Raw genomic sequence first — 22,785 nt, forward strand, 5'->3', positions numbered from 1 at the left:
TACAATATATCAATAGAACAATGAGCGGCCGATTCGTTGCAGTAATGAGTGCCTCCGATCACGGAAGCGCTGTTGCCCGTGTTGCCGGTGTGCTGTGCCCTCTCGATCCTTGCTCTCGACCAGCTCTCGACGGTCGGCTGGACCGACTGGACCGCGCGTCCGCGGGTCCACAGGCCTTGGCCGCTGTCCAGGTGGGAAAAAGCAGTGCCGGCAGTGCAGCCTCAGTCGTCGCAGGTAGGCAGCCTAACTCGGCGTACCTTTGTTCCTGGACCACCCGTGCGAGCGCGTACCGTTCGCACCTCAGGAGGAAGTGTCCCGCGCTGCCCTCGGGGTCCAAGTCCGGGTGGAGGACCGAGAGGAGCAGCGGGCTACTGGCGCTGTCCGTTCGGAGCCGGTGAAGGAGCGCCGAGTGGCCCCGAAGCAGACGCCGAGAGGGACGCACGGGGGGCCGGCCCGCCGCCGTGGCCGGGTGGGAGGCCAGCTCCCGTAGGCGGGCCAGCACAGGAGGGCTATGTTGCGCTTTTTGCACTCCCAGGAGACTAGGGAGAGGGAAGTGACGTCAACGACAAGGCAAATGCAGATTGGATGTTGACAGAAGAAAACGAAATCAACACCCAATCTGCGTTTGCTGTGTCGTTGACGTCACTTCCCTCTCCCTAGTCTCCTGGGAGTGCAAAAAGCGCAACATAGCCCCCCAGGACACCTCCTCATAGGAGCATAGGAGCTGGCCGCGGAGACCGGGAAATTCGGGTCGACCAGGCCCGCCAACATGTCCGCCTCCTCGTTTCCCGGAATCCCGCGGTGTCTAGAGGGTGGTGTTGAGATTTATTTGTCCACGGACACGAAACTAAAAAAAAAAAACTAGCCTTTAACAGCTCCGCTGCAAAATGCATCCAAGATGTTGAGCGTTGTTAGACTAGCAGTGATGTTCCATGCAGGGAATTTTCCTTTTTTTCGTTAATTGTCAATCAGAATTTTGGCGAAAAGGGCAATTGGAATTTCGACGTGATTGCAGGGAATTTTAAGGATTAACAGGGAAGTTCGAGAAAAACTTCAGAGAGAACTAAATACTAGAAAAGACTGTCTTGTGGTCGAAATGATTAAAGAAGAAAAGGGGAGAATGTCACGGTATAAGAAGGAGAGATGTCTGAACTATTGGTCTGAACAACTCCTGGGCACAGCGAAACGGTCACATCCAACGTTATTAGATCACTCAGTTGGGAAACTTGCCGTTGATACCCAGGCCGCTGGCGTCCACTGAGACCTAGTTGAATACAATAACAGTACCAACCTTAATGGGATACTACAACGAAATTTGGGCGCTTATTTTTTGGTCTATACGTGTTTAAAGGAGCAGGATCACATCGGACACACCAATATCGTGTTAAGAAAACATACGAAAAGAAATTTTAAAACAAATTAGACGATTAGCAAAGAGCACCTGGCGGATGTCGCTAAAGCCTCGTTTGTAATGCCCGTCTAGAAACCTTGAGAGGTAGTGGCAATAACTGCAAGTTAAAGGCGGCGCCCGAGGGAGAAGATCCGGAAAGGACATGCTTCAATGTTGCCTGCATGAGAGCAGATGCCCGCTCTGTTGCCCCATGTGCCTCTCCTCCTCTCGCCTCCCATTGCAAGCAACGAATCCCTTGGCTTAGCCTCTCTCGCTTCCTTCTCGCTCCAGGAATTGCGAACGTCGAGAGGAGAAAGCAGGGTTGCCAGACAAGCAGCAACGTCCAAGATGGCGGAATTTACCATTTTTCGCGTTAAGAAATACTTAACCTACCGGAACAAAACTGGTTACCATAGGAAAGTAATCATTTATACCTTGCGTAAATTATTCAAGCATATTAATGGGCTCTTATGACCTGAGTTAGGAAATAAAACGACCGTTTGCCCCATAGACCCACGGTAAAATTTAGCAATAACATGGCATCCACATCTCGTGATCCCCAATCTAACAGTTGCGCCCACCCTAACTACAGCCTCCCTAAAAGAGTGAGGCAACAGCAGTGCTTCCTGGAGGGAGCAACACCACCTATGGCTACATAGTTAAGGTGCTCTACAGAAGATTGCACGTGGCGCATAAAAAAAAGGCTTCGCACTGTGAAATTTAAAAAAAAAATCTATATAAGTTGCATTGTTGTGCAAGACAGATCAAGACAATTGTTTGAAAAACACCTAGACTTACAGACTGGAAAATATGGTAGATCAAGGGTCTCAAACACGTGGGTCGCATGCGGCCCGTGACTCGCTGGGTCGCGGCCCGCAGGGAACCGGCCAAGAGTCCCGGTTCCCACGTCTCGAGCACACGCGCCATTATGATCTCATCTCACAGATTCATTTTTGCTCGAAATGTCGCTCCGCTTTTTTAACGTATTCATATAGTTTTTACTTATCTTTGTTCATTTGCACTTTGTTTCGCTTTATCGTTTGCTTCCCAGCTTTTTGTAATGACAACAATTGCGGTACTAGGCTGCAAGGGTGAGCTCCTCGTTGAAGGATGCATCTCGGATGCGCTAAGTCTAGATCAGTAGGAGCAACTGCCGAAAATGAAGCTCCGAGCTCCGAATTCTCGGCTTAAAAAAATATCCCCATTAAAAAACAAGTGTGGGTGATGTAATAGAAATCGTCACCCTATTGAAAAAAAAAAAAAAAAAAACTGCATCTCCACGTGGTGAATGATGATTGGGGCGAAGCTCTGGTGGTGCTTGTCTGCGTAGACGCTGAGCCGCAGCATGCCAAGCCTTTTGTTCGTTTTCATCCATGTCGCGCTGCGGTCAAATGCTCAAATGTGTATATAACCACGTCACACATTCTCTTTCTGACATGGATGAGATGAACGGAAGGTTGGCATTCTGCGGCTCACCGTCTACGCAGACAAGCACCACCAGAGCTTTGCCCCAATCAACATCATTCACCACGTGGAGATGGGTTTTTTTTTTTCCCTACACGAGCGCGGGAGCACATGCTTGTGAGCGCTTGAGCTCACGAGCAGGAGCATGTGCATCCGACGGTGGACGGACATACGGACATGGCTAGCCCCTAAGGTGCTTCGCCCCTAAAAAAACAGCGAGAATATCAAGCTGGTTTTTAAGCTAGTTCGAGCTGGTTTGAGCTGGTCTAGGTCAAGCTGGTTCAAGCTGCTTCAAGCTGGCACTGTAGTTGGGCAAGCTGGTTCGAGCTGGTTCTGAATCTGGCCCATGCTGGTTCAAGCTGGTCTTGCTGGGAGCGCGCATGCCAAGGTCGGCGAGAGCTTGTCGGACTGGCATTGCCGGGAGCGCGCACGCCAAGGTCGGCTGGGGTGCGGACGATGGCACGTCCTGTTCTTTGTCCTCTCGTTTTTGGGAGACGACCGGGCGCTTCAGGCACGCTGCAAGCTTCCTTTGTGTGCGAGAAAGAGAGAGTGAGTGGTAGGAACGGAAAATTTAAGACACGTTTGGCCATCTTGGGCAGATTTTTGAAGGGACGGCTGTGTGCGCATTGTTTGGCGACTACTTGAACGGCGGTGCAAGGGAAGCGGTATTTAAGGAGGCAGTGAGTGGCAGTCCGTTCAGCGCAGGAAGAAGTCGGATGCCCTGACTGAGGCGTCGTTTCGTGTCTTCGAACATCTGCGCGTTCGTGAATTACGGTGGTGCCTAGGAGTATCGCCAATGCCACCCAAGCCACATGGATTTCCTCGCCTCTGCCGACTACGCAAGAGGACGCTTCGCTTCCATTACGGGCGGGACCCAGGTTCACTTCTCTCATCCGTGTAGTATTTGTTATTTTTATTGCCTGTTTTTGATGTGTGTCTAGTATTTTTTGTGCTGAGAGATAAGCAATCTAGTTTTAATAGCATTATTTGTTTTGCACTGAGAACCACTTTCTATGCGCCGGTTCGTACTGTGTCAGCGCAGTGGATGTGTAGCATCTGAGCTCATGTGAGCGGACCGCGAATACCAAAATAATAAATTAGATGCCGAGCTGGCTTTTCTGAAGAGTTTGGCTTGTTTATCCTTTCTATTCATTTAAACTGGTTAAAATGGTGGGGAAGTACACCAGCCTAACCGGCATGGGCAGTTCACCCAGCATGACCCAGCATTTGCCCAGCATTCGGCAAGCTGGGCATGCTGGAGCAATAACCCAGCATGAAGCTGGGATGCTGGGACCAGCTTGTGCTGGTTTTTTCAATAGGGCAGGAAAGCAAGAACTGTCGAACAACTGAATGTTTTTATGGACATGTTGAGCTGGGTTATTCTTGAGTGAATTGAGCAACGAGAATGACAGTGTTCTTGCTCTCTTGTTCTATTAAAAATGCGAGCACGTTGGCGGGACGGTATCATTGCAATTATTGTTATCACATCAGGTCAGGGCCCAAAGTAGTCTTATAAACAAATCAAACGTAAAAATGGCACTGGCAAAACTGAGTTTACAAAAAGCATAGAGCACGAGGTGTGTTCTCTTTTAAAATCTTTTGAACCCCCCCCCCTCTCTCTCTCTCTCTCGCCCGCCCCCAACTCTGGCCCCCGGCCTTCCCAGTGTCGGCGATCTGGCCCCCATGCTCAAATGAGTTTGAGACCACTGCGGTAGATGGTTGCTCTCTCAATATCCACATTAGCACTCTTGCAGATTGTGACAGCTGGGGTATCTATCGATGATCCGTCTTCTAAGATGAAGTGTTGATGGCCCTTGCTTACTTGTCACCCTTGAACCACAGCACACCTGGGTTGTCATATCATGTAGAGCCTTCCCTATTTTCTGACCCACATTCTGTTATCTGCTAAGGGTACTTATGCATGCACTAAATGTACACCGTCGGCCCAGAGTTACACGAAGATGTCCATTTTGACTGTTAAACTGCCTATGCTTTGAAACGGACTCACTGTGACGTTCCCATGCTTTTTTTCCCAACAGAGCCCATGGAGATGCTTGCTGCTCTGACAGGTGGAAGCCTGCATTCCAAGGACAATGGTGGATCGTCTGCCACTTCGTTGCACTTGGAGGGTGAGGAGAATAACAGTTTTTTGTAAAAAAAGGTAAGCTCTTCTGATTTTTGCCACATAGCTCCAGCAATGTTTTGTTGACAAGGGGAAGCCCTGCCTAGTAAGGTCTATTTTTAAGTACTTCACAGATTGCAATGAAACTTGCACAGTATGTTAACCATGCAAACTTGGGAGCGTTGGCCTAATTTCAGCCAAAAAATATATATTTGTGCAAAGTTGCAGGCTGATTTATTGATAGGGAAGATAATGAGTAGCACCGTTAAAAAATAGCCTATCATTTTCTTATAATAAAAAAGGTGGGTCTTTTTTGCATGGATGAAACATTGACTAAGTGGTGGACAAAGTAAAGCCTGGAGAAATATTGTCTCATGTAAAATTCAGCATGAAAATAGACATTTAAAAATCCACCGTTTTAGAAATAACTGTCGCCGCATGGCAGAAAACGGGGCAAGAAGATTCCAGGCATAAAAATTTAATTGTACAGACTAGGTAGAAGAGCGAAAAAGTGTCTGAGTGCAAGCTTGGGGGAATAAGATAAACCACAATAGGAACAAAAGAGACTTTGGGGGTGTCCAATCTAAGTCACTGCAGCTCAATAGATCCAGCCTTGTTTTGGTCACATATTTTCATACCAGAACGTCCTGAACCTGTAATTTCCTTAAATGGTTCATTGGTTTACTTTCTCTCTTATATGAAATTCTCAGAAGTAGCTTTTTGTAATTATGAAAGAAAAAAAAGTTATATGTTTTTAAAAACAAAAACATGTTCGAAACGCAAGACCGAGAAGAATGTTATTGAAAGTTCAAGCAACGTACCCCTGGATATGCTGCTCACCGTATCACCTAAAACACTCCAGGTAGAGGGGAAAGTCCTTCCTGTTCACGGTCCGGCCCATTGTGGATGCAGTAGAGCTCCCAGCAAAGCCTTGATGCACAAAACATCAAGCATGCTTGCGAGCTCGTCGAGGTCGCTGCTGTCAGCTAGGCTTAGTGCTGGCATTTTGGGGTGCACTTGTCGCCCCAACATTGCTGTTTTACGCCCAATCGCTGTCAACTCGTCCTTTCTTGGGATGTCAGTGATTGGCAAAGAAACCACAGGCTTCTATGGGCCCACATGCTCTGTATTTCCTAGTGCTTGTGTGATGAGGGTCGAGGACGTTGAATGACTCCAAGCACTGGTGTGGAAAGTTTCCGAAGTTGGCACCCCCATCTCCAACACTTTTTGGTTTCCCATCTGTGCACTTCCGACCGCCAAACGTAAACGACTTCCTGAGTTGGAAACCAAAACACAAACCAACATGCGCCCCACTCTTTGTCTCTTTTTACACACATGGTTTGCCAGTGTGATTCGGAGGTGCTGCTTCGCCGAGCTGCCCCAATGGAGTGCGTACAGCATTTCAAAGTGCTTAGAAAGAATTTCTTCACTAAGTTCTGTCGCCTAAATGCATGACGTGAACAGTCGGCTGAATTACAAATGAAAGAAGAAACACTCTTTCCAAGGCAAGGAGCAGTCCTGCTTTGCACTGGGCATGCTTTGAAAGTAGCGAACTCACGTATCCACCCATGACTCTGGTTAGCGTCTGCGGCCGTCGTCACGTCTAAGATATATTATTTCATTTCATTTAATTTATTATACCCTCAGGGCCCGAAGGCATTACAGAGGGGGAGAGCAGCAAGAAGGTTAATGCAAATAACATAATACATATTTAGACACACTCAGTAATAAAGTAATTAGTTATTGTACTTTTAAAGAGCTCAGAATCCGTGATAATGGCAATCGACCGGGGAAGGTGGTTCCACTCCTGGGATGTACGGGGAACGAAAGATGAATAAAACGTGGTTGTGATAGAGTTGTTGATGATCAACAACTCTATCACAACTCTTATGTTGATGATCAAGACGGGAGGAAACATAGACAGGCCGAGCAATTATTTTGTCGCGCAGGAAAGAATTATGGTGATACATTTTATGGAATAGGGAAAGACGAGAAATTTTACGACGTAGGGATAAAGGTGGTAATGAGAGAGTTGTTTTCATAGAGGCGACGCTAGCGGTGCGGTGATAGTTTGTGAGGATGAAACAAGCGGATCTGTTTTGAACGGCTTCCAATGTAGATACGAGAGTGACTAGTCCGGGATCCCAGACAGAAGCTGCGTATTCTAACTTGGGACGAATTAAAACTTTGTAAAAAGTTAATTTCAGTGAGACAGGGGCTAATGAAAAATTTCGCTTGATGTAACCTAACATGTGGTTAGCGTTAGCTGAAATATGCTGAATATGTATTTTCCATAAAAGGTTAGAAGCTATAGTATGTACGCCTAAATATTTGTACGAAGATACCGGTTCTAGATGAGCATTATTAAGGAAATAGTTAGGAGAGTCCTGGGACTGGCGAGACACACGCATGACCTTGCATTTGTTAGTGTTAAGCTTCATAGACCACGAGTCGGACCAACGGTAAATAGCATTAATGTTTGATTGGAGTATACAGATGTCATTATGATTGAGAATCTCACAGTAAAGTACACAGTCGTCAGCGAACAGAGACACGGACGAAGAGACACTAGTGGGTAGGTCGTTAATATAAATTAAGAATAGCAACGGCCCTAAGACTGTCCCTTGCGGAACCCCTGACGCAACTTTGACAAAAGAGGAGTTATTGTTATTCACAGTGACAAATTGAGACCATTGAGTTAAAAAAGACTGTATCCATGCGAGAATGTTATTGTCTATGTTAAGTTTGGAAAGTTTTAGAAGCAGAATAGTGTGAGAAACTTTGTCAAATGTTTTGGCGAAATTCAGGAAAATGCAGTCCGCCTGGGATCCTCGGTCCAGAATGCGATGTAGGTCATTCGTGAAAGATAGTACATAGTTGGGTTTCACATGAAAATGTTTTCCGAAAACCGTGTTGGGCATTGTTGAAGAAGTTGTTAGATTCTAAGAAGTTGACGAGGTGAGAAAAAATTATATGTTCAAGGAGTTTGCAAGGAATGCTGGTTATTGAGATCGGACGATAATTAAGAGGGGAATGTTTATCTCCAGCCTTGTGAATGAGTACCACCTTCCCTACCTTCCAGTCTGATGGGAGAACAGCGTCTTGTATAAATTGTTCAAATAATTTTGTTAAAATAATTGAGGAGTGTTTAGTGTTTTGTAAAAACTTGGAATTAATACCGTCCACTCCTGCTGAAGATGACAGTTTGAGTTTATCTATGATACGACCAACACCAACGTAATCAAGAAAAAGAGGATCCATGGGCAAGTAATCGGCATTCTCTAGCGAAGGGAAATCGTGCATGTTATTAGTAGAGAATGAATCTGCAAAAGTACTATTTAATAAATTTAAACACTCATCGCTGGCTATACAATCACCATTTGCGGTTTTTAGTGTGATAGATGACTGCGTCTTTTTGTTTATTGTATTCCAGAATTGTCTAGGATTGTTGATCAACATTGCGGGTAGGCTATGAGTCATGAATTCTAGTTTGGCGTTTTCAATTGCTTTTTTGTACACTTCAGCAGCAGTACGATAACGCAACCAACGGTGCTTGCACGTGGATAATTTTGCGGCGCGAAATAGACGCTTCTTTTTGTTTGATAAGTGTTTTAAGGCTCTGGTGAACCAGGGTGACTTAGAGTTTTCGATAACTCTCCTTAAGGGGGCACACCCCCTAGGGGTGTCAACTTTTGAACCCTTGTCTTAAAATTAATGAAATTTACAGGGTAGGCTGGTGGTCATGCTAGAGGGTGTATAACAAAATTTCAGGTCTGTCGGTCAAATGAGAAGGAAATAAGAGTAGCTTCTATCAGAAACACGCCTACCTTGTTTAGTTAATCTATCGTCAGAAAACTATTGCGATATTAAAGATTTTTATTTGCTAGATATGTAGCAGAATGCCTAGAGGGTGCGGCTATGGAAAATGTTTTCTAAAAAGTAATTCATTTCTATAAATTTTCTCTTCTGCAAAATTGGTCAACTTTTTGGTCTTCTGTGCCTTCGACAAAATGTCAACATTTTTTACAAAAGACATCCGTAAAGTGACAAAAAAGTTCCATAGCCGCACTCCTTATTAAATTTCAGTCAGGAAAAGGGAAGAATGAGCTTTCTGTGTTTTGCCATTATCAAATGATAGATTGACTAAAATGGAATTTATACCAAAAAGTGGAACGGAGAAAAATGTGTTCAAAGTGCTCCAAACCCTACCTTTTCTATAGCTTTGGTGGACAGAAAATAATTCATAAAAAATTAACTATACAGTGAAAATTAATGAAACTTTTTTGGAATACTCTCTAGATGTTGGTGGATGTAAAGATGTCATTTTTCAAAATCAGCTTTTTTTGCAGAAATTTTTTTTTCTGGGCAGTGTCTCCCCTTAAGGGAATGTACTGATTTGTTAGTTTATTAACTTCGGTTTTGAAAAAGTTCTAGTTTTCTTCTACTGAGCGACTTGAGAAGAGTGATAAATATTCACCGAGGAAAGTTGCAAGGTCAAGATTAATTTTATCAAAGTTAGCTTTGGCGTAATCTCGAATTTGCTTTACATTATATGATGGTTTTGGTGCTGCTGCTTTTACATTGAAATGCAATATGGAATGATCACTAAGCCCTGGAAGATGGGAGGTATGTGAAACGAGTTCAGGATGAGTAGCGAGAACAAGGTCCAATACGTTCGCCGTCAATGGGGTCACTCTGGTTGGTTGAGTAACTAATTGCGTGAAACAAAAATCTAAACAGAGGCTAACAAAACCATTGCATTCAGATGAGGCAGATGAGGGTGTGCCTGTTGGTGGGTTATTACCTGTCCACACAATATCAGGATAATTAAAATCTCCCAACAGAAAAATTGTCGAACTGGGAAAGCGAACGACGACCAGATTTATGGAGTCCTGCAAAGCTTTAATGAAAGATGATGAGCACGAGGGCGGCCTATAGCAAACTCCCGTGATCCACATCATGTGATTAGTGCCAAGACATACAAAAACTATTTCTAAATCGCTAGCTATGTTTAAACAAAAAGAATCAATATGACTTGCAATGGCAACTAAAACGCCCCCACCACACCTATCTTGCCGATCGTTCCTGTAAATATTGTACCTTTTAGGTCCATAAAAAAGTTTGCAATCACGCACCCTCCCAGTGAGCCAAGTTTCCGTTAAAACAACATCGGCAGCTGTTGAATCAACAATAGAACACAAGCCATCTCGTTTTTTAATGAGGCTTCTAATATTTGTAAAAAGTACTGATACATCAGAGACAGGTGAAAGAGACACTCTACCCCTCGCGGTTTGTTGTTGCGATGATGATGGCTGAGATGAGTCATTAGCGGGCAGGGAATTCTGTGTGACAGTAACAACCGGCGTAGTAGAGGGACCAACCTCGTACACATTTTCGGTGGTCAGATCAAAAGCATAGCATTTATTGTTAATGTGAATTCTGTTATGTCGAAGCTTAAAAGTGCCGCCGTTTTCTTTCGCGAAATCAATTAATTTTTTTCATGCGATATGTGTCCCAATTGAGTAGTCTTCGCTTACTGTTATGCATTTTGCTTTCAGGAAGGCCCTTGAGAGAAGAACGTTGTCTTTCAATTTGTAGGACGCAAATTTGACGAATTTGGTCAGTAAGTACTGTGAACATGAAAATAATACTTTTTGAAAACATTCCTTATGAGTTATGGAAGATTATAAACAGTTTTCAAGTATTGGATCATGGGACCGGAGGTTTGCGACCTTCCTCGAATGGCTTCTTGCGCAACAGCTCGACGACCAACTGACCAGTACACAGATTACAACAAAGCTAATTAAAGACGCGGACATCATAGACTACATGGGGGTAGCTTTTGACCACTGATCTCTATGACAATTGCTGGATCGCGCTTCCCCGCTTGTTCGCTGCAGCGCAAGTGAAGCCACCGGGCATCACTCGCTTGGGATACGATTTGCCGTTTTTGCTAGCCTTTGCTGCGGTTTTCCAGCGTGCTGACAACACGTTTTCTACTCGTTCGTCGTCATTCGCTGAAGAAGTTTTTTGAAGACGCTGTGTATTGTTGAGACTTGCCGTTGTGAACACGTGGAAAATTTTGCGAAAGTGCAGTGTCACAGGAAAAAGCCACAACGCGTCGAAAGGAAGGGCTGGCGGCGTGTTCAAAGCTTCCTTGGCACGCCGAAGTGCCGTGTCTCTGTGCCTTCGCACGCTTGGATACCGACCGAGAACCGACGCCGTGTGTATGTGTTTAGCGAGTGCAATGTGCGTGAAGCTGTTCGTAGGATCAGCGTCTTTTCCCCTCGCGGTTTAGGAACGAGCTTAATCCAGCGTCCACTAGCGACAAAAGATGGGGGGAAGGTACGTCTTTTTTTTGTCCTTAGACGATTTATACAATACCGTGCACAACAGCTCCTCATCACTGATCAGTGCTGGCTTATTATCAACCTACTTAATTGCTCTTGACGTTCGAGCGCGGCTCGCCTAATTGTAATTGGTCAACAGATTGCACACGACCATATCGGCCGTGCTTCAAAGATTTTCATTCTCGCCGTCTTGTACTTTTGCTTTCGAAAACCCCCCTGGCTCCACAACGTTGCCCTATTCGTGCTCCCACGGAATCTATTAGAGTAGATTTGGGACATAGCCATGGTTAATATACTACATAAAAACACGTACAGATCTCCCCCTTTTATTGATAGCAACTCACCGGAACAGCTGGACGATCCAGAACTCCGTGGCCGATATATATAAATGATATAAAGGCATCTACGCGCGACACACGTTCAGAACTTTGGCGCGGCGTCAATTCTTGACCGGTATCCAAGCGTGCGAAGGCACAAAGATGCATCACTCGGCGTGCCAAGGAAGCTTTGATCACGCCGCGACACCGGCGACACGTTTTCGACGAGTTGCACCTTTTGATACGGCTTCATGCACATTGCTCTCGCTAAACACATTCACACGGCGTCGGTTCTTGGTCGGTATCCAAGTGCGCGAAGGCACAGAGACACGACACTTCGGCGTGCCAAGGAAGCTTTGAACATGCCGCCAGCCCTTCCTTTCGACGCGTTGTGCCTTTTTCCTGCGACACTGCACTTTCGTAAAATTTTCCACGTGTTCACAACGGAAAGTCTCAACAATACACAGAGTCTTCAAAAAACTTCTTCAGCGAATGACGACGAACGAGTAGAAAACGTGTCGTCAGCACGCTGGAAAACCGCAGCAAAGGCTAGCAAAAACGGCAAATCGTATCCCAAGCGAGTGAAGCCCGGTGGCTTCACTTGCGGGAGCGGCAAGCGCGATCCGGCAATTGTCATTGAGATCAGTGCTTTTGACCATTTCCTCTTGTACAAAAACAAAATGGCATCTGCCCAGACAGGTCCTTTAGGGAAATCATACTTATGTGCATCTATTTGCGACTCGAGCGACCTATACGGGGCGCCACAACCAAACAAACATGGCCGCTGGGTCCAGGTCGCGTCGGCTCGGCCAGGCCGCCTGAACAGGTGGCGCATTCAATTTAACAGATTTTCTTTTGTTTAATGCCCAATTTTATAGGTATTTGAACTGAGACGGTTAAGTGTAGCCGGTGCACCTAAACTTCCAGAGCATAGTTTTGTTTCGCCGGTGTTTTTTGTTCTTTTCATGTCAAACTTTCGTTTCTGAGACTTTGTTTAAAACCGAAACTATGGGCTCCACAGAGACGGTAATAGACTCTAACTAGTTTCAATCATCTAAGGAAAGGGGCGATGTCTACAGAATTGTTTCAACGAGAATAATTTTCAGCTAACTCGCATGCCTCGACCATGCGACTTATCTGTCCGGGAAATCGAGCTTTTGTGCATATCTGCGTTTAAGGAACAGCTCCAGTCGTCTGTCTGCTCGGTCAACAACATAGGCTGCAGGAAAATTACGAAAATTAAGCAAGCGCTTATTGAGCCAAGGAGCATGTTAACCCGCTGGCGCCCCACTAAGCAGCTGATACTCGTATTTCAATTCAGGTTTTAGTAGCAATCGAGAAGTCATTTTGACGAATGGGTTATGTATTATATTACATACTATGTTTCACTAAAGCGATATTAGTATATTATTTTGGGTTGAAATATGAGCTTAGTTGAGCTTAGTTGACTAGCTATTACGGTAGGTGAACTGCTGAATAGAAGTATGTTTGACAGACAGAGAAATACTACTTAAACTTAGCCAAATGGTTCTAGCCGGTAGCAGGGAGACGAATGCGGACAAACTGAAGAGAGTCTTCATCAAAGATTCACGCAGAACCTCTCTGCATTGAACTTGACCCTGAATCCTGAACAGATAGAATGAGTACCGTATTTACTCGAAGAATGAACACACTTTTTCCTAAAAATCAATGCAAAGTTGGGGAAGGGGGGGGGGGGGGGGGGGGGGGGCGTTCATTACGTGAAGTGAAATTTTTGTGTCCGTATTTACTCGCATAATGAGCAGACCTTTTATCCCGAAAAATCCATGTAACTTCTTATCTCTTTGCGCACGGCGCGCGACCCCGTAACCAAACTGGGCTGTGCAAAAAAAAAAAAAAAGAAAGCTCCTCTTTGTTTTGTTTTATTCTCTTAATTCTGTAGGTTTTGTTTGGTTTTTTTTTGCCGCTTTTCGCAAGCTGTTTTGTTTGCTTAGGCGAGGGCTTCTCCGCTTACCTTTCTTATCTCCTTGCGCGCGGCGCGCGGCCCCAAAATCCAGGCTGCGCTGTGCAAAAAAAAAAAAAGAAAAGCTACATGTTTTTTTTTCTTGCTTCCGTTCGATCTTTTTTATTTTTTTAACGCCTTTTGCAAGGCGTTTTGTTTGCCCACGCTGCCCATGCATTCACGACCTCGCTGCACCATAATAGAAAAGTGCATTCATTTCGCGCGCGTGGGGGAAGGGGGTCAAAATTTTGACGTCCCAGTTGGGGGTGCGTTTAATACGCGAGTGAAAAAAAAGTCAAAATTTTGAGAGCCGACTTGGGGGGTGCGTTCATTACGCGAGTGCGTTCATTGTGCGAGTAAATACGGTGTTTTTTGTGGCTGGTCGACCTGGGCAATGTAGACCTACGGCTGCTGGCTTCGACAGGGGTATAATATAAATATTGGAGGCACGATAGATCATAATGCCGTCACAGCTTCCAACTCTGCGAGACCCGTCCCCCACCTTCGGAAAGCAGATAATTTCCCTCATTATTCATATGCAGTGAGAAGGTTTCCCTGAATCAAGTAATTGCGAAATCAGCCCAACTCTTTCGGTGTGGTCCAGAGGCTTTTTCGGCGAAAAGCAACCAAGAGGAATGGCCAGCGCACCGGCCGGCGTGGGTGGCTCAAACTTGAAGCTAATCGAACACAACCAAACTCAAGAAAAGCAGCTATTGAACCTTCCCATTCACTTGACTGCAACATTGGTGTTCCCTCCAGTGAAACACCTCATCTGTCATCCTCAGTCTACTGTTCTACATCCTTATAAGGAAACCACTTATCAGTTACCAAGTAGCCGTCACTTTGAATGTGATTCGAGACGGACAAGAAATCAAAATGTTTTTCCGTGATTCTTCCCCATCCAAGAAATTGAAAGCATGCGACCGTATGTTGTGGAGTAAAGGGGCTTTCAAACACGTGATAGAAGGAAACAATCAACTGAGGCTTCACCACACTAATGAACACTCAGGCAAACTCAGGCAAAAATAAATTTTTGGACCTTCGCCAAATTACATTGTTCACCACCGCGCCGAAAACGTGTCCACGAAAGCCACCAAAGACGTGGAGTGGCGCGAAGCGACCTGGTCCGGCTGGTTCCCGGTTTTCCCGCTTGGTGGCGTCCGTTTTGCTGGAATCGCGAATAGCTTTGTTCCGCCACGCTTCCAGAAATAAAAGGAAAACCCACGAATAACACGTAAAATCTTGCATCTAAGACACAAGAATGACCGGATAAGAGGAAATAATGTGAACGTAGGCGCCTACATCAGAGGTCTTTGGAAACAACTGTAGTCAAAAATACAAGTTTCGTGGTTTCATTTTTTTTTTGTGACATTGCATTTTTTTTTAAAGGTGACCCGCAGAAGTTTTGGGCACATTTAGCTAAGAAAAGCAACTCTGTGACTGCAATCAAGCTTGACAATCACATAGCTGAAAGTGGTTGGTGTACACGAGCGACAACTCTCAGTTGCCATCGCACAGCGTGATGCATATCGTAATTCCGGAGGTTGTGTTGTTTATAAAGGGACTTTTCGATTACCTGCTTCGGCTTGACGCCAAAATGTCCTATGGGCCGGATGAGATTCCAAACATATTTCTCCGCAGGTATGCCTAACGGTACTCCAAATATTTTATGCCGTTTTCACACGCAGTCTTGATGCTGGAGTGATACCCAGGGAGTGGAAGGATGCCAGGGTTGTTCCAGTTCACAAATCTGGCACTGCCTCGGATATGTAAAACTGCAGGCTAGTCTCATTACGTTCAAGCAGCAAAGTTGTTGAATGTTTCTTATGCTTTTCTGGAAAAAAGCCGCTACTAAACCGTGTTGCAAAAGCCGCAACACGGTTTTCGACACAGCCTGTTGGCAGTTGCACAACTCTTAGGCACAGACCACGTACCGGCGAAAAATACTTGACGAAAACGCTGTTCGAATTTAGCTGCTTGTGAATACATTGAAAACATAGCAGCACAACCAAAATTATAAAATTCCTTTGAATTAAGCAGAACTATGAAATACTTGAGTTTACCTATCACGAGCCTACTGTGTAAAAGTTGGCACTTGGTAAAAGCACTGCCATAATGTGGTTGATGCGACAAATAAGACTGTAAAGTGTGTCGCTATTGTATTCGTAAACACAAATCTGTTGCAATGGGCTTTTTTTGCAAATGCTGACCCCAAGGTTCCATGCATTTCTCATGTTCACTGCATGAGGGTGTGCTACTTTGTAGAATGGTCCTTTACAGCCCCAGATGTAACTACAGTGTCATTGGTGATGCACGCAAGAGAACATTGCTTGGCCGTCTTTTAAAGACTTGCTTGGGAATGTCAAGTAAATTTTTCATTCCATATATTTTTTTCTGTAATTACCCCCCTCTTTATAAGTGTTTTTTTTTTTTTTTTTTTATATAGATGAAAAGATGCTTTACTGGAAGGTGTTGCACGAACTGAGTAGCTTCCCCAAAAGCTTGGGGATTTTAAAATGTTTAAAGAGGAACACTACCTGGGAATGCAAACTTTTGAACGGGTCACTCAATCAGCGTGATATTTACAGGTGGTGTTTGTAGTCATATAGATGGAGGGACGCAAAGTGTCAGCCCTGTGAACCAATTTTACAAGGTATTATATCCCCAGGACGAAGTAAAGTACAGCTTTGCATGGAATTTGCCCTATGAATATATCGTTCAGAAATTGTGTTGATAACCACAAATGTTTCTGGCGTAATGCATACTGGAATACCTGTTGCCGGCTTCTGTAGAAAGAAATTCCAAAAATTTTGCATTTCTCTAACAACAAAAAAAGACGATGAAAAAAAACTTTTTTTCATATTTACCTTGTTTTGCTACTTACAATTTTTCATAATGAAGGAACATAAAAATGCAAACTCTAAATTCATAGTAACCAGCTTCGTAAAAGTTTGGCACATAAGCCACAGATATTAAGTCTCGATAGTTTCATAATCAAAACAAATATTGACAGCGAGAGATTTATTTTAAATTCTGCGCGCAAAGTTCAGGACGTCACAGAATGGTCATTTGCTCCTTTTACCTCAACGTGAAGGCGAAGTCGATCCACCGCTCTTCCACGTGCCCGAAATGCCGAGAGAGGAAACAAGTAGAAAGGAGCTGAATACCAACAAAATCGCATCTTGCACCTACAATATTGCTCTAAAAAATTTTTTTCTGCTTAAATTTAATTTTTTGACACGCATGTCCAACCAAAATGTTTTAAAAAAAACTTTCTTTTTTTCTTTTCAGCGGCTTTTTAATGTATCCCACCTCCTTTAAAGGTATCCAAAATGTGGATTTTAGACAAACGCAAAGTGCTCGAACGTCTATTTTTTCTTTGGCATTTGAGAAGTGAAAATAATTTATAAAAAAAATAACTATGCACTGTAAACAAGTGAAACTTTCTGGGAATACTCTCTAGATATTGGCAGATGTAAATAGAGCATTTTTCAAAATCTACTTTTTTTGCAGAATTTATTGTGCAAATGTGGTACGATTCAGTATAATGTGGTACGATTCAGTATAAATGTTTTCTCTGAAAATTTAAAATTATGTTTTCATTTATTGTTTCTTTTTTACATTGACAAATCATTTTCTGTTCATGCCTGTTACTAAATTTTCTTTTGCTACAACCTGCTTTCGGTGTTCATGTCAGGGTGCTGTTTTTGGGGTGTTTAAAACCGGTCAAATGCTTACCTCACACAAGTGGCAGTACCTTTGGTCATTATTCTCTTCTCAACCTTGCAGGTCGACTCTGGCAACCACCGCAAGATGTGGCAAATGGCACATTGTTGCGTTGCAGGGAGACTTCTTCCCCCTTGCCAACTCAACTTTTTGGAGAATGCATTCTCTGTGCACTGTTCTTGCTTATACCAATCCAGCATCATCGAATCAAAATGAGCGTCTCCTATTGCATCAGACTAATCCCAGTTATTTAGATTAGCCCAAGCAGTCAACCAATGTGATTGCATTCACCCCCACTCCATTTATGCAAAGAAAACCAGTGTGATAGGGTTGTTTTGCGCCACATGCTCTAGCCTGGTGTTCGAGACAAGATGTCAGCAATTGTGGTTTTTTAATCTCACTTTTTTACTGGAACCAGTGCTTGGATACTCAAGTAGTGTGTCCTTTTTCATTGATGTACAGTGACATTGACTGCATGGTGACCTTTTCTAGAACATTATTACAATGGACAGATTTCAAAGGCTACATTCTATCTTCACTGCTGCCTTATATTTCATGGCAATTCCCAGGCCCAGAGATTAGGTTCTTTTATTGTTCCTTAAGGCTAAGGATGCGAGATGAGCTGATTCATTGAGAGATAAAGTGCCTATGAAAATTATGCATGAATGGGCTATGCTCCTTCAAAGTGTGATATTACTTTCGTGTAATAACAGCCTTACAGCTTTTCTTAATACTTGAATTGTTCTTATTTGCCGAGTCTGTCTTCTTTGTTCTGGAATGAACAGGTGCCGGTACGCTTGTTTGTGTGTACTAGTTCCTGCTGAACGCTATGCAGATTTGCCAAGCTTGTCTAATGCTTGCGTGTTTTCATTGGACTTTCACTGTCGTTAACGCTCCTTGTTTCTCGCGTCTCATTTACAGTGCCGGGCGAAGCAGCCTCCTCGGAAGATGAAGACAGCCAGAGCTTCTTCTCTGTCCCTAGAGAACTAGTTGAGTCACAACCCACGACGCGGCCACAACGTGGGGGCTTGTACCACTGCGAGTTCTGCCCTTACTTCACTCGTTATCTACATCATCTCACCAGGCACAAAAAGAAACACACGGGAGAGAGGCCTTTCTGCTGCTCTGTCTGCGAGATGGCGTTTGCTGAAATCGATACCTTACAGACACACATGAGGACTCACACAGGGGAGAAACCATATCGCTGCGAGGTTTGCCAGAAGTCGTTTGTAAAAAATAGTCGCCTGGTGATTCACAAAAGAGTCCATACGGGTGAGAAACCATACCAGTGTGGCATCTGCGAGAAAACGTTTTCGGATCAATCTAACTTCTTGACTCATAAACGAACCCACAGCGGGGAGCGGCCTTACAAGTGTGAAGCATGTGGGGAAGCGTTTGGCTCCAAAACCCATTTAGGTAGGCATAGAAAAAGGATGCACAAGTGAGGAATCTTAGCCATGGAATTTCTTGAGGTCGTACCTGTGGAAGAGTTCATGTTTTACCATGTGTTTCACTGCATGTATGTTGTTTGTTCACCGGGAGTTGAGAAACAGGGATATTCATTAGTTCTAAACATTATCAGTTGCAGTAGGCAACAGCTGTAGTGCCGCTTAGTAGCATTTTTTTTAACCCCTTAAGTGCCAAATTTTTTTTTTCCAAAAGTAACCTAAAAGTGCCAAATATTTTTTTTATTTTGAATTGTTATTTCTCTAGTATTACACATAAAATTTGAAAAGTTTATTTTGCACAAATCAGCGGAGGCGAAAAAAATATTGCCAACTAAAACGAGTTTTGCCACCTATAATCAGCGCCGCAAAACTACTCCGACAAGCCTAGCTTGTTCGTGGAATTGAGGGCTACCGAAAAAACCACTGGACGAGCTCAGGTCGTCCAAGGCACTTTAGGGGTTAATGGCTTTGTTGTATAGAGTTTTGCTGCTTTTATCTTTGGTACTATTTTGTATTATTTTTATTTGATGACGTATAGAGCTACTTTCAACCGTTCATTTTTAGTGGATGAGGAGCATTGGGGCTTATTAAAGCATTGGGGGGTCAACGGTTTTAACATTAAAAAAAATTTGCATCTCGTCATTTTTACGTTGTTTGTAGTGTCCTGGAGCGTAGAGGAAACATGTCCCTCATTAAAAAATGGTGCGATTCTGCTGCATTATCGCAGAGCAAAAGTCTAGCTATTTCCCCCATGTGATGCCGCAAGTGGCACCCGAAGGAACTACGGTGAAAAGATTATGTGACCTCGCTCAGCCCTAAGCTGCAGCAAAACGCCCGCTAATGTCAGCAGAGTGAGGGAGAGGAAGCGTCCTCTGAGAGAGCACTTGGGAAGCTAGGAGTACGACCAGGTGTGACCCCGGAGACTGGGAGAAAGTTGAGGGGTCCAGAAATGCCAATATTTATCTTCTTTTTACGCAACAACTAGGACACGCAGGCGAAATCTGTTTTCTGTTCTTTACTTCAGAAGTGTGAGAGGGCAACTTCCACAAATTTTGGCCGAAGTCCGGAAATCGTTGCACCCCCCCTTTATGGCACTTTGAACCCTGCGCATAGATTTTTGTGACAACATATTGAAAAGTGATTCCACCTTGGTTCTCTGGATTTCCTCACATTTTCACCTAGGTTTTCCACTTTGCTCCAGTTTGAATTGTGTTCCTGAAGTTCTAAAAAGAAATGTGTCTGTTACTGTACTCATCTGTTCTTTGTGAATTCAGTGAATCACAAGTAAACTACTTTCCTAGCTGAAGGGGTTGCCTTTCTGCCTGACTACCGTTGATGAGCATTCTACAATCTACGAGTTATACCGAGCAAGCTTTGGTTTCAACCTTTCTTGCACTTGATCTTTGCCAGCAGTGGTTGGGGCTAGGATTCGGTGTTGTCATGGGTGGACCATCTGCAACAAATTCTGCAAAATTCCTTATTCTGCTACAATTTGCAAAAAGGTTTGGAATCTTCATTCTCATTTATTAAATGGCTAATTTTTGCTTTGCATCACCGAGACAGCCTGGGGCTCGCTACGCTGCTATTTGTTACGACAGGCATGAGAATTGCTAAAGGGTCCATGAAATGATTTTTTAACTTTTCCCTCCTTAGCTCTTCTCCTCAACTCAAAAGTGAAATGAGGAATCGCGCAATCGTGACGTGCTTGGACACCGGTACGATGACTCCAAGCTTCCATTGGCCTTTTTGAGCACATCATGGAACTTGTCATTCACAAGCGATGATTACTACCGCCATGGCACTCATTGGCCACGAATGCAAATTTAAATGTGCGTGATGCAGTGCTCGTGTTCATCGTGTGAGCTGGGGTAGGCTGACGTGCTTCGGGTACCTCGTGTATGTATCGCAGTAAAAAGGTGAAAAGCTTTTCAAGGAAAAGAGGTATGAAATAGTCCGCTATAGATAGGAGAGAGAGAAAATTCCCTCCCCCTCTCACCCCGTGCATCGTCTGCTCTGCTGGGTGGGCTGTACCTAACATCCGGCTGGTGCTGGAACTCGGTTTAAAATCTTATCATTTTGGAAATTTCGAGCGCAGATGCGCAAATTTTAATATGCAAGTTATTGTGTAATGCTATGCTCGATAAAAAGACTGACTGAGTTAAATTGCACTGTTACCTGCATGCAAATAAAGAAAAGAAATGGGAAAACTGTCTGAGTGGCCAGTCTCACCGGCAAAAAGTAAATCCGGCTATAGCTTTTTTACTGTACAAAGTTCGTACTGGTGTAGGACTTTAGTGACAATGAGTGGAACACTGTGGTTGAAGGCAGTGCTGTCGGCTGACTCCCCTGCTATTGAAGTAACAGAACAAAGATAACGCTAGTTGATCATTTACTGAAATAAAACAATGGGACGCTGCACGCTGTTTTTGGGGTAGCCGAAGATATTCCAAGAACGCGAACCACTTAACAGCGGCAGCCACGAGCGAGAGTTTGGTGTTCGGAACAGCCTGCTGGTACAACCTAAAAATGGAGAACGGCAACCTCCCGGTTTGTCATTTGCTTGCGGAATCGGGGCACGTGAACTCTCTCCCGTTTTACCCGCCGAACCTGCTGAACTTCCCCGATGTCTGGAGGGGGCGCTGCGGTCGAACAAAATGGCGTCGCCCTGGGAGCTCTAAATGGAATGGTCTATACTTTCATATCGAAAAGCAGGCTTTTGCATTTGCATCTTTCGCTCTCATACGCTTCACGTAGAGCGTTGCATAAAATGTTTGACATTTGGAGCGTGTTGCCGCTATTACTCTGTGTGTTCCACCGGAGTCGTCGTCGGTTGTGCCTTGTTGCACCCTGTAAAGTCGACGGTGTGTCGCTGTAGTACTATTTTCCCATGAACCGCAGACTAATAAGTGCAGTCGGATGATGCAGCCGAAGTTACGTCTCCAGTGCGAGATTTCTACCTCCGATAACAGCTGGGCGTCCCGTAAGCCTCGGACACGTTGAAAGGCAACGAGTGCGTGCTGGAGTTGGCTGGAGGCCGGGCATTCGAACGAGAGGCGCTCTTTTGTGCTGAACGGCCCATATCGAAACTGAAACGTAAATCACACGTGTCGGGATTCTAAAAATTCTACAAAAAAAAAAAACACTATAAGTATACGTCTTTGTTGTTTCATTTTGTTTTTAACAGTAATTGCGTGCTTTTATAGTGAACCTCACTTTTATTTGGTACTAAACAGGTTTACCATTTGCCATATCCGATCAAATCCGACCTCTTGGCTACGCGTGGCTACGGGCCATCCTTGGGCCAAAGCCCGTCCATCCGATGGTCGCGCTTAGCTTTTGTGTTGGTTGTGTGTGTTCGGTTGCGTGTCCGTCATTCTGGACTCTGGTGCTGTTTGGGTGTTTGAGTGGTTTGAGTCCCATTCGAGATCAAAAGAGAAGCATCAGGAACCCTTGACGGAAGCCACTGTGAGTAGGCAGTTGTCAACTTGGTGGAGATCGAGCGCGCTGTGACGCGGTGTCGAGCTGTTCTGAGTTAAAACTTTGCGCCTTCTTGCTATGAGGACGGTTGTGGTGGGGCGATTCGATGATAGTCGACGCGGGATGAGAAGATGTAATTGGTGCTGACACTACGGAACGTGTTTAAGTGGGCCTCTTTCGTTTATGCGTGAGTAAAGCCACGGTCTCGTAGCAACAATCGTGTAGTTGGCAGCAGTGACGCTCGTTTTTGTGTCGATGTACCTAAATCCCGACACCGACAAGACTCGGATAAGGCAGTGCACGCAGACTGTTGGGTCCTCTTACCGGATCGGAGTGTCTAGAGTTCAGCCCAGACTGCACGATATCAGATGCAGCAGAGTTCCGTCTAGACGGAACGACAGCAAGCCCTGGGGGGCTATGTTGCACGTTTTGGACTCCCTGGGTACTAGGGAGAAGGAAGTGACGTCAACAACGCAGCAAATGCAGATTGGATGTTGATTTTGTTTTCTT

At 44.5% G+C, this 22,785-nt stretch overlaps 1 protein-coding gene and 1 long non-coding RNA gene across 5 annotated transcripts; one reads left to right on the plus strand and one right to left on the minus strand.

Moving 5' to 3' along the window:
* Positions 1-17: 17 nt before the first annotated feature.
* LOC115328812 (zinc finger protein 436-like) lies at positions 18-19,047 on the plus strand. 4 transcript variants are annotated; one of them, XM_042293212.1, is made up of 4 exons: positions 18-234; positions 3,560-3,732; positions 4,894-4,983; positions 18,272-19,047. In XM_042293212.1, exons 2-4 carry the CDS (start codon positions 3,651-3,653, stop codon positions 18,793-18,795), a joined length of 696 nt encoding a protein of 231 aa, XP_042149146.1. In that variant the 5' UTR covers positions 18-234; positions 3,560-3,650; the 3' UTR covers positions 18,796-19,047. The 4 variants fall into 4 exon arrangements, 3 of the variants coding, with proteins under 3 accessions (XP_042149146.1, XP_042149145.1, XP_040062686.2); XM_042293211.1 differs by lacking the exon at positions 18-234 and having other exon boundaries at positions 3,351-3,732; XM_040206752.3 differs by lacking the exon at positions 18-234 and having other exon boundaries at positions 3,729-3,749.
* Positions 702-5,882, minus strand: LOC115328811. The gene is made up of 3 exons (XR_005714899.2): positions 5,798-5,882; positions 4,863-4,931; positions 702-847 (listed from the first exon to the last, which is right to left on the minus strand). It is a non-coding gene; the product is annotated as an uncharacterized LOC115328811 (long non-coding RNA).
* Positions 19,048-22,785: the final 3,738 nt, after the last annotated feature.

Source organism: Ixodes scapularis, unplaced genomic scaffold, assembly GCF_016920785.2.
Source record: "Ixodes scapularis isolate PalLabHiFi unplaced genomic scaffold, ASM1692078v2 PGA_scaffold4__175_contigs__length_147842914, whole genome shotgun sequence".
Lineage (NCBI taxonomy): Eukaryota > Metazoa > Arthropoda > Arachnida > Ixodida > Ixodidae > Ixodes > Ixodes scapularis.